Here is a 13622-nt window from a genome sequence, read left to right on the forward strand (position 1 = left end):
GGAAGGAAGGAAAGGAGGGAGGGAGGGAAGATGGAAGAAGAAAGAAAAGAAAAGAAAGAAAAGAAAAGAAAGCTAGAATTTGTTTATTTCCAGAAGAAGATCCTGAGGGATCTCTGTCCTCACCTTCCCAGCCCTCACAAGGGCAGCTGCAGGTTAAAGGGGAAGTAGGGCTGGAGCACTAGCTCAGCAGTAGAGGGCTTGATGAGCAATTGTGATGACAGGAGTTCAGGTCCCAGCCTCCTGCAACAAACAAGGCACCTCGCACTCCTCTAACTTCGGCTCTGAAGAATCAGACACCCTCTTCCTGATGTGTGAGCATAATCTTACACACACACACACACACACACACACACACACACACACACACACACACACACTGGTCAAAAACCAATGTGGCAGGAGCTAAGTTTTGAAGAGTAGTGACGTTTCAGTGGCGAAGCTCCTGAATGTCATACACAGAGAAGGATGGATGCTGCAGTCACAGAGAAGGATGGATGCTGCAGTCAGGGTTTTCAGTGAGGAGGGAGGGACTCAGTGGGATGGATTTAGGAACTAAAACCTGTTGGAAATGGGAGGAGACACAAGTTCTGGTTTTGCTTCTGACATGATAGCTGGACTACACTTGGAGGGGAGGGGTGTGTGTGTGTGTGTGTGTGTGTGTGTGAGTATATTTTGTCCTGAAAGGATTTAGGAATACAAGGGAGTCTTTGTTGGCACCGACACACTTACACTTTGGTTTTCTAACAAGCTTATTGCTCAGAGGAAATACAAATTGAGCTTCTACTTCTGGTGGCCATGTTATGAAGGGACAGACATCCCTCTTTCTAATGCTCTGTTACTAATCTCTCAATAATGGAGAAGCCTAAACTCCTGCCTGTTCCCTAGGGCAGTTTGTAAACTCCCATAGGCCTTTCATAGACTCACCAAAACTAAACAGGGAATGTAAATTTGTGAGAGATTTCCTGTTGGCATAGTTACAGTCATCACTTGTAAGTACTCAGGCACTTGGATTTGGATGAGGTAATGTTAGTCTGCAACAGCTGAAAGAGAAACATGGTCCCCACAAATAGCAAATTGGGAATGGTTGTGTGTGAGACCTGGATCTCTGTAGTGGAGTGACTTAATAGATAGCAAGAAGGGACACAGTTCAAACACTGTCCTTAAGATGGGGAGATTAGCCACCAGTAGCTAGCTGCCTGTCAGCTCCGTGTTACCACCGTTTTTTTTTATTTATTTGTTTTGGTTTGTTAGACGCTTCCCAGATTTCACCAAGTAAGCGCTGTGATCACTGAGGTCGATAATGAATATATATCCCCTCGTTTCCTTCTTTCTCAACAGCAAGCAAGCTACAGGAGAACCCATGGTGCAGGGTACAGAGGAACCCAAGGTGCAGGACTTGGATGCACTGATTGACCAAATCCATATGCACCTGAAAGACAATCCATGCAAAGAAAACCTCCGTGAAACATTTCAAATATATGACAAGGATGAATCGGGATATGTGGACAGAGAGACATTCTTTAAAATCTGTGAAACTCTTAATGTCCCGGTCGATGACTCGTTGATTAAGGAGGTCAGTGTGGATTGTGGTCAGTGTGGATTGTGGTTTGGCCTGATTGTACAGGCTAAGGACTGCTCATTCCTTCCTACAGAGTTACAAGAATCAGATATCCTGTTCCATTCCGATGATGGGATTTCCCACGTCACAGGGTCGACTTTCTTTTCTAATTGTTGCAGCAAGGTGTCTCAAGATGGGAGTGGGGACAGATGGCAGAGAAGTTGCTAGACTGGCATGTAAGGGATGGGAGGCAGTACAGATCTGTCCCTAGGGCAACAGCTGCCAAAATAAGTGAATTGTACCGGATGCATGCAGGCTTTGAGATTTTACAAAGCTAACTCATCAGCAGGGACTATCATGGAAGCCGAAGCCGACAGGACCACTGCCCAAGGCAGCAGTGTCTCTAGGGATAACATGGGGGCTTTAGATGGGGAGAAGACATAGAAGTTTTCCTCTTAAGACGTCTCATGATTGCTACATAACAGTGTCATTTCTTTTATTACAAATCCCATAAGCCAGGAACCCCCTGGAAGACAGAAAATCTTTCCCTCACCCTGGCCAGGACTCTAGCTTAATATCAAGACAGGCTCATTGATTAAGAACATAGAGGCTTTCTTGACCTTTCTGAAGAACTTCAAGCAAGATGGAATGTTTGGAAATTAAGGTTTCTTTAGGAAATAGTTTTAAGATTAGGATGCAGGGTTTTACTTGGTCTTTTTAAAGATAGACAGGATGCTAAGGCAAAGGGAAGGACAGACAGACATGCTTGTTCATGTGGGCTAAATACCCATTTAGTTTATAAGACTTTGGTTGACAGCAAGGCTCAATCTTTTCTATTTCCAATCATTCATACTGTGTGACATGGGAGTGGACATGATAGAGGAAGTACAGTCTCTGGCAAGTGGGGCGAGTGGGAGTGGGGTGGGTGAGGCAGATTTGCAGGTTTCATAAAGACACCCAAGCCAATGGCTGTTACCCATCGCTGTTAAGTCCATGGGGCATTTAAACGGATACATAACCAGAGTCTTCCCTGTGGCTGCATTGGCATTAGCCTGGTATTTAAGGGTGTTTAATTCTGGGGCAGGGGTGCAAAAGTATTTCTATTTGAATACAGCAAATATTTGGAAGCGGCATCTGCTGGTACATGCTTGTATTCTCAACACTTGAGATGCAGAGGCAGGAGGATCATGAGTTCAAGACCACCTGAGGCTCCAAAGTAAGAGACTGCCTCAAAAGATAAGAGGAGAGGCACTGTGATAATGATGACGCCCTTATAAATATGGATATCACTACTGTGGTCTCACCATGTGTAACATGGGCCTTAATGTCTGACCTAACTTCCAGGATCACAGGATTACTTTGGAGTCAGCTGAGGATATAAAGGCTGAACTTTGTTTGGGTTGGCAAAAGCTGGGGCTCTTTCTGCATAAGTGTAGGGGCACTCTGCCGTTAAGCTGAAGGAAGCTGGCTCACCTATCCTTTTTTTGTTTGTTTGTTTGTTTGTTTGTTTGTTTGTTTTGTCCCCTTGCAGTTGATCAGGCTGTGCACCCACGGAGAAGGCAGGATTAACTACTATAACTTTGTTCGCGCTTTCTCAAACTGACCTGAGAGAATTTTTGGCACTGAGCCGACATTGAGAAATCTACCACCCAAGCCTTTAAATAACTCCGGAAGTGGTATTTCTTTTCCCACTCTTCTATTCACTATTACTCAAGTCTAAATTAATATTCAAAGAATTGAAGACTGGTGCCTTATTTGGAGTGGGAGGGGTACCATGATGGTTAATCTTATCCTTAAGAGGCCAAGGGGTTCTACAACTCATCAGAGAGTGTGCTGGTATGTCTGTGGGGGTGCTTGGAACGAGGTTAAGCAAGGTAAGCAAGTAAAACAGGACTTAAAGTAAGGCCTGAATAGAAGCATAAACTGACATACCCCTGAGTAAGAGAGTCCCCCTCCCCCATCCAGTTGCCTTTAAACTACCATATGGCCTCCTCCAGCCTTCAGATGCAAACCTCCTGTATCCTGAGCCTGCAACCCTCAACTCCTTTCCAGCTTCCAGACTCTGCCTGCACAAGCATACATGCTCACTCATACCACATCACAGCATACACAATTACTTATCTGAATCTTTGGAAAAACTTAATACAGATATAGAAGGCTGAAGAACAGAAGGAATGACAGACTTTTCTAGACATATTTGAGATGTTGAAAAATAAAGCTCACAGCAGTTCTGTTACTGCTGGCTAGTCAGGGGTCTCTCTACCTACCCATCCAGTCACTCGATATTGTATGGAGGCAAACTGCATGGGTTTCAGAGTGGAATTCTAAGCCCATCAGTAGGATAAAAACTGGGAGCTTGAGGTCTGGTTTAATGGTAGGTAGAGTTTTTTCTTAGTATGTACAAGACTCTAAATTCAATTTCCAGTACCACCAAAAATAAAGTTAAAAAAAAAAGAATAAATAGTAATGTGGTAGGCATAATATAGTACCTATTTTCATAAGACCCCCGACCTATAAATTAATTTAGTGGACTATGATGCATATATTTTAGAGAAGAGTCCCTTTTAGTGAATGCACTTTGTAGACAGCCAGGGCCACTCTTCGACTGCAGGTAGTCATGCTAGATTCCTTCCTGCCCCTCAGAACACGCAGTGGTAAGGAGGAAGTCATGCAGGGCCCAGAAGGTCCAGGTCTTCTCAAAGCTGCCAAGGGGCCCCCTGCTTTTGCCTTTTGCAAGGAGTTAAGATACATTCACCTAGCTTGTTCACGGGGTTCCTTTGCAGCTCCAGGCTATCTCGGGAAGAAACCATGTTTTGATTCCTCCCCTCATTTCTAGCTGCTTGAAGTCTTAAGTACTTAAAAAAAAAAAAAACTATTTCAATCTAAAGTAGTCATGCTTTATCCTGCCTGCCCTATCTGGTGCTGTCCCAGGCCTAGTGTGTGCTAAACAAGTGTGGTCCTGCCTCTGGCTCCTGTCTGCAGACTTTCACCTTCAGAATATGAAGGAGGAATTAAGGAGGACAACCAGGAAGCTGGGGAGCAACATATTATTCCAGTGGTTAGTAATATCATTTGGAGCCAGGCTGGCTAAATGGCATGTGTCAGACTGGCTTGTTCTTACACACGGCACTTTTCTTGAGGGAGCTTTTAGGTCATTTTTCACAGAGATCCCGTGAACAACCCCAGTCCCCATTGGCTCATCTCCAGTGGCACACTCCCTCCACTTCTCCTCCCTTCCTTCCTCAGAGAAGTCCCCCGGGAGGTGGCCATCTCTCACTGACTTGCCCTTCCATGGTATCTAGCTCACCCAGTGCTCCCTCCCAGAATGTACTTGGTCATTAGGGAGGCCAATCCCCTTCTTTTAGATTTATCTTAAGCAAGAATCAGCCACCCCAAATATGCTTTCTAAATTCTAGAGGCCTGAGCCAGGGAGATGGGTCTGTGACTAAAAGTGCTAACTGGGAAAGTGTAATGACCTGATTTCAAAACCATGGAACCCAAAAGAAAGCCACTGTAGTCGCATGCATCTGAAATTCTAGCACTTCTCCAGGGACATGAGAGGCAGGGACCAGAGCTTCCCCAGGAAGCTCATAGGCCAGCGATTCCAGAGTTCCCAGTGCAATGGCTATTGAGTCTCTACTTCAAAGAAGACAAGCTGACTCAAGGTTGACCTCTGCTCTCCATATGCACACCATAGCATGCTCCCCCTCACACTCAAATATGGGCACACATACTGTCTTATAGTTTCATTGCTGTGAAGAGACACCATGACCAAGGCAACTCTTATAAGGGATGACACTTAACTGGGGCGGCTGGCTTACAAGTTCAGAGGTTCAGTTCACTATCATCATGACAGGAAACATGGCAGTGTCCAGGCAGGCATGATGTTGGAGAAAGAACTGAGAGTTTTTAGCATCTTGTTCTGAGGGTGGCCAGAAGACTGACTCTTCCACACTTGGTGGAGCACTAAAGCCCACCCCCACAGTGACACACTTCCTCTAAAAAGGCCACACATCCTAACAGTACCACCGCTTATGGGGCAAGCGTATTCAAAGCACCACACACACCAAACTATCTATCTATCTATCTATCTATCTATCTATCTATCTATCTATCTATCTATCTATCTATCTATCTATCTATCTATTCTATCTATCATCTATCTATCTATCTATCTATCTATCTATCTATCTATCTATCTATCTATCTATCTATCTATCTATCTATCTATTCTATCTATCTATCTATCTATCTATCTATCTATCTATCTATCTATCTATCTATCTACCTATCTATCTAAAGTTTAAACTTGGGCAAGTTGAATGACAGTACCCAGAGTATCCTGAGAGCCCCTCCCCCACCCAGGAATCTGTATTTTCTAATCTTTTTTTTTTTTTGTTGTTGTTGTTTTCGAGACAGGGTTTCTCTGTATAGCCCTGGCTGTCCTGGAACTCACTTTGTAGACCAGGCTGGCCTCGAACTCAGAAATCCACCTGCCTCTGCCTACCAAGTGCTGGGATTAAAGGCGTGTGCCACCACGCCTGTCTGTATTTTCTAATCTTAAACTACTGCTGCCTCCCTTAGAAGATGAAAGTTCCAAGACGCTAAGGGCTACTCCTGTCAGTCTCTCAGATACCTATGGTCAGCAGCGCATGGAAACACTTCTCGGCCTTTTCCCGAGCTTTGGGCTTTTGCTGAGGTAGAGATGTTCTCCTTTAGGTTTTTTTTTTTTTTTTCATCCCCTTTGAAGCAGCAGCACGCATACCCTCTGTCAGCATTCTATTGCTCTGAAGAAACACCATGCCAGTGGCAACACTTACGAAGAAAAGCATTTAACTGGGGCTTGCTTACAGTTTCAGAGGTTTAGTCCAGTGCTGTCATGGTGGGGAGAAAAGCTGCTCACAGGCAGACTTGGCGCTGGAGAAGGGGCTGAAGAGCTCTCTGCCTCGGAATCCACAGGCAGCAGGAAGAGAATGAGTGAGCCACTGGGCTTGGTTTGGGCTCCAGGACCTCAAAGCCCAGCCTAAGTGACACGCTCTCTTGAACTAGGCCAGACCTCCTAGTCCCTCTTGGGCATTGCCACTTCCTAATGATTACGCATTCGGATATATGAGCCTTTGGGGCCCTTCTGAAACCACCTCACCCTGGGACCTCAGTCCTGACCGTGTATTTCATATCTTTTCCACCAGATACCATATAGACAGATCTTTCTATCTGCTCACTGTAGTGTCAAGGAGAAAGTGGTCGTATGTAAACTTGGCCTTCTTCCCATGCCTCATCTTGCACCTTCCAAATTGACCCAAGACTGGGAAGACCTGCTAAATCCTGACAAGGTGTGAAAGGCATTTCGTAGACCAAGGTTGAAGGGCATTTCTGTGGAAACATCATCCTTACTTTTCACAGCAAAGTCAGAGTGGCTCTCACTCTTTTCCGAGACCCTGGAGGAGCATGCAGCCATGAGGTGCCATCAAGTACTGTATAATACTGTCACAACTGGCATGCATCTTGAAGCCTGGACTCAGGTGGCAAATGATAGCTAAGCAATACCTGTAGTGAGAGCAATACTAAGAGATGACTGCCCTTTCAAATAAGTCACTGGAGAACGGAATCAGAATGAGCACTGGCAATCAACATCTGCACGGCCAGCATACTGGTAGCTAGCCACAGCTATCAGGGTTAACTGAAGGAAGTGTCCAAGACTGATAAGGAAGGTTCATTGCATCAGGACAGAAAAAAAAAAAAAAAAGCCGCCTGTGGGTAAAGTGGTGGGGTGAGCCTCTGGCTGAGAGCCACTATTCCATCCAGGATGTATACCCCAAATACACCAGTAGGGGCCTTGGACATACTGTCTATAATTTAGGGGTTTCACTTGTGTCAACAGGCTTTCAGTACACTCAGGGCAAACAGGTAAAGATGATTTCTCTATTGTTTCCAAGGACCCCTGGGTATGTGGCTTTTTAATCCTTCTGGCACACAAGCACATGCATGTTCATTAAGATCAGTTTAGCCAGGTATGGCTGTGCACATCCCCCATCCCGGCACCTGGTAGGAAGACTGTCCAGGTTCAAGGCCAGTCTATTCTGGAACGCAGTTGAGGCCAGCCAGGACTATGTATTGTAAGACCCCTGTCTCAAAAGCAAATACAAAACAACCGATTTAAAGGTGGACATGCTGGCACACACCTGTGATCCACACTCTCAGGTGGCCTAGGCTGGATTGCCATTTGAGGCAAGCCTGGGCTAAAAAGCCAGTTAACAGCTCAGCCAGAGCTATGTAAAACAAAACAAAACAAACCTGTCTCAAAAAGAAATTGTATATAGGTTTGTTTGCACCATGAACTTAATACCATTACCAGTCACCATAACTGGAGGTGGGGGAGGCCCCACAGACAGATGAGGAATGGCTGGATATCCCGTGGCATTCTGTGCTGAGCAGGACAGAAAGTCATCCGCACCAAGGCTTGCAGCTGCCAGCTCCACTCACTCTCTGGGTGATTTTTACTCTTGGGGGTTTTCCCTTGGCTAACTGCCACCTGTAACTGCACACATCTCCTGAGGCAGCAGACAGCTGTGTGCACAAGCAGTCACTGCTGATGCCACCATCCTTAGGAAACTGGGGACACTGCATTCATTGAGACCAAGACCTGCGTCCCTCCCAAAGCTGAATGCCTTAACAGGAGAGTCGTCAAAACAGAGGTCTTCCTTCTGGTGCTTCCAGCTTACATAACCTCTTTGTTGTTAGAGACGAAATAAAAAACAATGCATATTACTTGCAAGCCTGGGAAACCCATGTGCTCTCTCTACCCAGTTCATTAGCTCCCATTACTGCTGTGGACCCACAGACCCCAAACAAACCAACCAACCCTGCCAGATGCAGTGGCACATACCTTTAATCCTGCTCAGGGGCAGAAGCAGGTGGATCTCTGTGAATCAGAGGCCAGCCTGGGCTACACAGTGAGTTCTAGGTCAGCCAGAAATACATAGTGAGATCCTGTCTCAAAACAAATAACCCACCAAACAAAAAAGGCAAAACAAACAAACAAACCCCAATTACTATATAGTGAAAAACTTTAGACAAAAACTAAAGTTGACACAAACTCAGTTCTCAAAGTAAAAACAAGTGGAAGAATCAAGACTTAAAAAACAAAATATAACAAAACCAAAAACCTGCCCTATGCAGCAAGCCAGCGAAACCTATCAGAGACCGTTGTGACCAATAATTCTACGCCCTTTATTCACGTATTTCAGAAAATATTTGATCATTTGTTTCAAAATGTACATTTAAAAAAATCCATACAAAACTGTAGCTTGTTTCTAAAACCAGACAGAAACAGTAGAAAAAGGACTCTGGGGAAAAAAAAAAAAAAGACTTCACCGAAAGACGCCGCCCCTCCCCCCAGCCCTTTACTAAGAAAGCATAAATATGGCAGAAAGCATAAATATGGCAGGCACACATTTTCCTTGAGTCCCTTGTTGAATTTGGTCCGTAACATGAACAGGCTAATGTAGAAAAACAGTCAAGCTGTCCACGTTTGCATTGTGAGTTGCGCAGGGGCACCAGCTCCTCGGCTCATCCTTCAAGTGCATGTTAAACAGAGTAACTGAAAAGTAAGGTTTAATCACACATGAATCTGTACCCCAAAGAATGCGGCACTCACCACCACAGCCAGGCCCCAGCACAGGGAGGGGGGCAGTAAAGGGGCAGACAGGGCTCACCACTGTGGATGATTCTTGGAAACATGGCCCATTGTTTGCACAGGAACAAGAAACCCTGGAATACCTTTGGTGGTGACAGTGGTGTCAGCGACTCCAGACTGATCTTATTCCCAGACACTGACAATGTCCCAGTCTGAGGATGTTTCTGTTTTTGTTTTCTTCGACACATTTTATTTTATTTTTTTAAGACAACGTAAAGATCTCTAAAACGTCACAACACATTCTGTAAGATTGCCACAGAAACCCACCCAGGGCCATGAGAATGACAGCAACAGGAAGGGACTGACACTTCTGTAAGGGATGATGATGACCTCTCCTGTGGGTCCCCTCTCTCCACATATGGCAGGATGGATGCAGTAAGGGACAAGACCACCGGCTGGGAGAGTTATTGCACAACCCGGAATGGCGGGCGGGCGGGAACAGGCAGACAAGAGTCAGGGAGGGGACTGGTGCGGTACTAGGAACACAAGATAACCCTGACGGGAATCTAGGAGCTGTGCAGCTACCAGACCACAGGCCCTGCCAAACAGGTTACCAATGAGCTAAGACTTGGAAGCAGGGAGCAGGAGTGAACATGTTCCTCATACAGACTTTGGGCTACATGGAAGTAAAACACATAGGAGGAGGGCGCTGTTTCTAACCTGGGGTGGGAATGAGGAAACCGGAAGAGCAGGGCTCACCCCACGGGGCCAGAGGTATGCAACCCCCAAGCTTCCCTTATTAGACAGGAGGCATGGGTGCCTGCAGCTGGGTTACCTCACAAGCTTCCACAGCCAGAAGCTACAGATGAGGGAAACTAGAACAACCCAGAGAACACGCAAGGTCTCACACTGTGTGAGGGAGAAGAGGGTAAGAACAAATGAAACATACGGTCAACCCATGTCCCTTTCCCCTGGAGCTGTCCTGAGGTATGCTGTCATTGGCTGTGTATACCAGTTGGCCCTAGAGCCTTGGCAGTTGGGGGGCCCGGCCATACAGTACCAGTGAAGGCCACGAGGCAGTATAAGGCACTTCTTACAACAAAGAACAAGGACCTGCTCAGGACAAGGATGAAAGGTTCGCAGAGGCCACTCGGCATGACTTTTCTTCTCATCTGCAGAGCTTTGAAAGCGGATGTAATGGAGCTAACACTTGCATTAAAAGGAAGGTAAAGGGTGAGAAGTTGGTGCCAGCATCCTCCTCACGCTCACCGCTTACCGAGGGCTGGGGAAGGAGTCTACAGATGTTTTCAAAGGCCTGACATTGATGTTCTCCCTAACTGAGGGAAGAGGCTGTGCTCAGGAGGACGAGGGAGGTGGAAGAAGACCAGCTCACTGTTTTGACTCACTGGCTTTCAGTCCATTCCACACCAGCAAAGAACAGAGGCCAGAGATCAAGAATGTGCTGGAGACACAGAGGCCCCTGGGCAGAGAAAGTTCACTAAACCCAGACCCTGTACCTCCTCCCACTCCAGACTTGCGCAAACCCAACCAGGAAGGCTGAAAGCCATTAAAGACAAATGCAAATGAAGGCCTTCCCTAGCTGCAAGCAGTCAGCAAGCTTCTTTGAGGATGTGTGGAATCTAAGAGAGCTTTGTAGACTTTTGGAAAATGCACTCTTTCTGTTCCTACTTAAAAAAAATGCCAGAGGGGGCTAAACAGGGGACTAAACCTTCAGGGGCTCTTACAGTCCCAGGCACTCTACAAAAGTATGGTGTGAGTAGCCAGAGCATAGTCATCTAACTTGAAGTGGCTAAAGTTCCCCCTTGGGCTAGCCAGAAGCTGCTGCTGCAAACCAGTTAGGTACACAGGGCTAGGACTGACCAGAATGGCAGAAAGCCTCCTTCCCTGGCTTTAGCCTGCTTCTCTTTCCCCAGAACCACCTTTGACCATAGGAGGAACACAAGGAGCTAATTCATAGTGTAGGCACCCAAGCCTGGGGAGCTTGTAGAAGTAACTGTCCCCCGAGTCACCACACCTTTGCGGAGGGCAGCTAGCAACGGGGTTCTCGGTCCACCTGTCCTGCCACTGGCGCCTGCTAGCATTCCAGGGATGTTGAGAGATAGGCAGTGGCTGCTGAGGTAGTGATTAGCATCTTCTGGTCCTGATAGATGGTGCTGGACATCTCAAACTTGGCAGAGTATGGCAGGTCCTTCACTAAGGGTGTGGTACTTTGGGGACAGGAGAGCCTGCATAAAAACAAAGAACGGGGCCAGAGCACCTAGATTACAAGCTAGCCTGCACGCTCGAAGGATGGTGTGGAACTTAGATTCTGTAATTCTGGCAACAAGGTTTGTGCCAACTTCACAAAGTCTTGGTTTTCCTATAACATCGACGCCAGAGAGGCTGGGTGGGTGAGAAAGCACCCCATAGTTCTCCCAAGCCTGCTCGCAGCCCAGAAGTCAAGGCTGGTGGGCAAGCTGCTGCCCTTGGTCTCAGGATTTTCTGGAAATGAACACTCCAAACTCCTACTACTGACCTTGTGTTCTAGAAAAGCCTAGATCAATCTCAACACGTAGATTTCCGGAAATAGACCTAACAAACAAGCAACAGGGGAAGCTTGCAAGACTTCTAAGGAATGAATCCATATCATCTCAGGCGTCTACGTGTACCGGAAATAGCAAGCCCCTCCTCCACAGGGACAGGACCACCACTGGATCCAAGACAGCTGCTCTTTGTACCCCTGTTCCTCCAAGACCTTCACATGTCTCATGCTTATCACAAGTATTTACTTAAGGAGAAACCAAGTAGTTCAGCCTAGAGACGAAGTTCCTGCAGTGAGCTTGGAGATGGTGCAGGAGGATACCTAGACTGATGGGCTAGGTGAGCTTGGGAGCCACTGGCTGAGCTTCCACACAGCTCCAGGATAGGTGGTCTGCACTGGCTGAAGGGTGCCAGATCCATTCTGTGGGGATGCCTAGAGAAGGGCCAGGAAAGAAGAGGGAGAGAATGAGAGTAATGAGCTTTCAAAGTTGTCTCGTTTCCTAAGCTCACACAAAAGCCAAGGGATCTCATGTCTATTCTGTATGCTCAACACATCCAGATTATGTATATGTGTGTGCTGGACACAGAGAAAGAGTGCCACGTTGGTGTTTGGAACCAAATTCCTCAATTGTGGGTAAGTTAGATTTTACATCCATCGTCAGTGGCTTGGAGGGGAAGCTGCCTTGCTGAAGACCCAGCTCGCTGTTTATGGGTAAACACTCAAGCTCTGCTCTCAGACACGGTATCAAAGGAAGGCCAGTATATTAGGTAACATTAACGTCCTGTGTCACTAAAAACTGCTCCCCTATACTCTAGCACAGTGTTTGGGGACCCTTTAAAGCCTAAATCCGTTCTGGAAGTCCTCACAAGGTACCATAAGGACCTGGTGACCCCATCTTCAGGTAGAAGAGAGAGGAAAGAACACCGAAGGGAAGGGGGTCACAGACTCCTGTGGACATGGCTGTCAGCTCATGCAAGCAGAAGAGTGACCCTGAGGCATCCTGGTGTCAGGCTCTGGGTGTGCTCAACAAATGACATTAACAACTTTACAGAACACTCAGGTGAGGCCAGAGGGAGGGTGGCCGGAGGAACACACGGTGACAGGCGGTGGAGTCCTTGGGGCTTCCTGTTTCTGCAGAGAGATGAAGCTGAGGTTGCAGGTCTGGCCGGCTGGCGGAGGCAGGCCATCTCTGGACTTGGGAACAGCGTGTCTTGGGCAGGTTTGTAACTGCCGTTTGGTTCGGTTTGGTTTCAGATGCTGGTGGGTGGGTAATGAAAGAGCAGCAGCTGGCACCGCTGGAGAACGGTCCAGATCGACGCTTCTGTTTGTCAAGCCGCCTTTCTAGAAGAGGCAGCTGTTTGATGTGCTTTGCTTTTGTGGAACAAGCGGGAAGGCACACCCTCCTTAGTCCCCTCGTCCCCTCGGAGAGCGAAGGCAGGCTGGTTTTCAATTCAAATGCCACACTGGAAGCTCTCTGGAGTCCTGGGACTCAATAGTTAATTAATACTGTCTTTCTGGATTAAGTCACTATGTCCCCAAAGCTTTCGCTTTGGGGTCGGAGGTGTAGAACCAGAATCCTACATCTTGACTGTCTGTCAGTCAGCACCAAGAATATTGTAATCCAAGAGGGATGGCTTTTCCTCCTCCCGCTGTCCATCCACAAGGGCCACCGAGGATCTGCCACCAGCTCTAGGGGAGGCTCCTTGGCAAGAGGCTTCCAGATTGGCAAGCCCTGGGGCCCAAGGACAGGGCTGCCATCTTAGCTCCCTCCGGTTGTACAAATCAGAGAAATTGCACATTAAAGTCAGGAATAAAGGAGGAGGGGAAGCAGCCATGAAGGAAGAGAGAGAGAGAGAGAGAGAGAGAGAGAGAGAGAGAGAGAGAGA

The 13622-nt window shown here is 47.0% G+C and overlaps 1 protein-coding gene across 2 annotated transcripts in view; it reads left to right on the top strand.

Annotated features, from left to right (window-relative positions):
* The window catches only part of Efhc1 (EF-hand domain containing 1), a 59320-nt gene extending 56021 nt beyond the window's left edge, over positions 1–3299 (top strand). Inside the window, exons 10-11 of one of the 2 annotated variants that reach the window (XM_029539041.1) lie at positions 1339–1573; positions 3090–3214. In XM_029539041.1, the coding sequence (XP_029394901.1) occupies positions 1339–1573; positions 3090–3161 (307 nt within the window). In that variant the 3' untranslated portion in view covers positions 3162–3214. Of the gene's footprint in view, positions 1–1338; positions 1574–3089 lie in introns of both variants that reach the window. The other variant, XM_021199075.1, reaches the window with a different exon arrangement.
* Positions 3300–13622: the final 10323 nt, after the last annotated feature.

This window comes from Mus pahari, chromosome 5, assembly GCF_900095145.1.
Source record: "Mus pahari chromosome 5, PAHARI_EIJ_v1.1, whole genome shotgun sequence".
In the NCBI taxonomy this organism is placed as follows: domain Eukaryota; kingdom Metazoa; phylum Chordata; class Mammalia; order Rodentia; family Muridae; genus Mus; species Mus pahari.